This window comes from Peromyscus californicus, unplaced genomic scaffold (genome assembly GCF_007827085.1).
Source record: "Peromyscus californicus insignis strain IS unplaced genomic scaffold, ASM782708v3 Scaffold_4__1_contigs__length_199733344, whole genome shotgun sequence".
Classification (NCBI taxonomy): Eukaryota; Metazoa; Chordata; class Mammalia; order Rodentia; family Cricetidae; genus Peromyscus; species Peromyscus californicus.
The window spans coordinates 98,009,871-98,012,664 of NW_026294562.1; the positions used below are offsets into that span (position 1 = coordinate 98,009,871).

The 2,794-nt window shown below is 47.9% G+C and overlaps 1 protein-coding gene across 1 annotated transcript; it reads left to right on the forward strand.

Moving 5' to 3' along the window:
- Positions 1-416: 416 nt before the first annotated feature.
- On the forward strand, positions 417-1,988 carry LOC128123877 (ubiquitin carboxyl-terminal hydrolase 17-like protein B). The gene has a single exon (XM_052760159.1). The coding sequence runs from the start codon at positions 417-419 to the stop codon at positions 1,986-1,988; it is 1,572 nt and encodes a 523-aa protein (XP_052616119.1).
- The last annotated feature ends 806 nt before the right edge of the window (positions 1,989-2,794 follow it).

Below are 2,794 nucleotides of genomic sequence, written 5' to 3' on the forward strand. Positions count from 1 at the left end.
CAATTCAGGTTGGTGGGTTTTATTTTTCTTCGGTGGGATCAACAACATGAAGGAGATTCTTGTATGGCAGGGCTACCATCCTGTCTTCATGTGATGTGGTTTATAAATTTTGTTACAGGGAAAACTCAAGCATAAGACACCTTGGGCAAAGGACCTGATTTCAGGGAAGTGGAAACCAGAGATCAGATTTCAGTGCTGCTTTGCATAAGCCACACCCTAAATTGCACTAGGCAGTTAGAGGCTTGTAGGGGATTGCCTGTCCCAGCAGGGATTATGGGTGTGGCCACAGAACTGAAGTATAAAAAGGCTCAGCCTTTGGGCACAGTCCTCACTTGTAGTGCTTCTTAGAAGGGAAAAGCATCCTTCTACTCGCTGAGAAGACTCCCGCAAGGTGTTCAGAGTTGGCCTCTGGAGACATGGAGGCAGCTCTGCGGCTCTCAGAAGGTGAATCTCACTGTAAGATCTTTATAGCATGCAGGTCCTCATTCAACACTGTAGATCCTCAAGTCTCTTTGTGTTTTTATCCTTCAGCAGGTTCAAATGAATCAACTCCTGCCACCCCAGACCTGTATCAGGATGGAACTCAGGCAGCAGCTGAGCTGGCCGCCAGGAACAAGCAGAGTGTGAGTTGGGAGAGGCCCGAAGGTGTGGGTGCAGGTCTCCTGAACACGGGCAACACCTGCTACCTCAATGCAGCCTTGCAGTGTCTGACACACACACCACCTCTTGCCGACTACATGCTCTCCCGGGAGCACTCTCGGAGCTATTGTCACCAGGAAGACTGTACCATGTGTGTCATGAAAACTCACGTGACCCAGAGTCTCCTCCACTCCGGGGATGTCATGCAGCCCTCGAGGAAGCTGACTGCCACCTTCCACAAGGACAAGCAGGAAGATGCCCATGAGTTTCTGATGTTCACCTTGAACGCCATGCATGAATCCTGCCTTCGAGGGAGCAAGCACTCAGAAGCCCCCTCTGAAGACAGCAGCCTGATCCATGAGATATTTGGAGGCTCATGCAGATCTCAAATCAAGTGTCTCAGCTGCCAGGGCACCTCAGATTCTGTTAACCAATTTCTGGACATCTCCTTGGATATCAACGCAGTTCAGAGTGTGAACCAAGCCTTGGAGGATTTAGTGAAGCCTGAAGAGCTGTGTGGGGAAAATGCCTACCACTGTGACCATTGCCAGGAGAAGATGCCAGCTTCAAAGACCCTGACAATTGAAACTGCCTCGAAGGTTCTCCTGCTGGTATTGAATCGCTTCTCAGACTTCATGGGTGGCAAAGTGGATAGGCACATAAGTTACCCAGAGTCCCTTGACCTACGGCCATACATGTCTCAGCCTGAGGGAGGACCACTGGTGTATGCCCTTTATGCTGTGCTGGTCCATGCTGGTGTGACTTGTCACTTTGGACATTACTTCTGTTATGTCAGAGCTGGCAGTGGGAAGTGGTATAAGATGGACGATTCTAAGGTTGAGAGGTGGGATGTGACTTCTGTCCTGAGTGAGCCTGCATATGTGCTCTTCTACATCCGGGAGACTGAGCTAAAGAAGGACAGTGTCAAGGGGCCAGGAGGCACAGTCAACCAGGCTCAGGTTGGACAACCCCAGAACAGAAATCTCAACAGAGGATCTTGGGTGGGAGCTGTAGAACCACGAGGACACATGGAGAATAGAGCAGCCATAGAATTCTCCTTACACGAGTGGAAAGTGCTGCAGGAGCAGAACAGGCAGAATCCTTTGCTGAACCTCAGAAGAGCTGAACCCACTCTACCAGCCAATGTAGTTGTGATTCACCAGCCCAGATACAGACAATACTGGTACAAGAAATATCCCAACAAGGAGAATTACCCATATCACAATTCTGCCAGATTTCTGTCTGCTCATGGAGCCATGAACACTGGACAGCTCTGGCGTCAGGGAGGAACATCAAGTTCAAGAAGAAGAAGAAGAAAAAGAAGAAGAAGGAAGGGTGGAGGCCTCTAACTGTCTACTAAGGCTCACTACAATTACTGACCATGTGTCCTGAGGACATATCTGAACTCGAGGAAGGCCTTGGAGCAAGAGATTTGGACCTGTGGGCCAGGAAAGACAGAATGTCTCACGCTCCTTCTGTGTACCTGTCTGGCCTTGCCAAGTCCCTAAGGATGATTGTTTGGATGTGGAAGAAACTTCCCAAGGTCCCAGGATGACTCAAGCCCCACAAAGCTTCTGGTTTCCTAGGGGAGATCTACAGAGGCCTGTACTGGAACTCATGGAATCTGATCATGGTAGAGGCAGCTCACCATCCACAGGCTTTTGATGCAGGATTTGTATTCAGCCAGCAAGGCTCAGGCCATGCTGTCTTCTCTAGCTCTTCCCTGTAAAATCTTTCTTTTGGATTTGCTATGTAGAACACACTGTGGGGACTTTTTATTCATTGTGCTTGAGCAGCAATTCTTTGGAGCAATAAAATTCTGGAATTTCACACTCTTTGTTGGTCTTTTCTTTTTGGCATGCACTCAAATCAGTTTGGAAATATTCTTTGAAGTGTCTACTCAGCGTTGGAATGGAAAAAGAGGAATCTGGTTTCATTGCTTCCAAAGGGGATGAAATCTAGTGTGACTGTGTCAACATGATGGGATTAGATGGGTGATTCAATCACCTATATAGCAGTTAAACAACAGAGGGCTCAGGGCTCCATAAAAAATGTTATTATCAGTAATTAGAGGTTCTGTTGAGGGTATCACTTCTATATTAATATGCTTGGTAAAGTTGCTCAAATGCTTGGTCCCTCTTTTCTCATATAGACT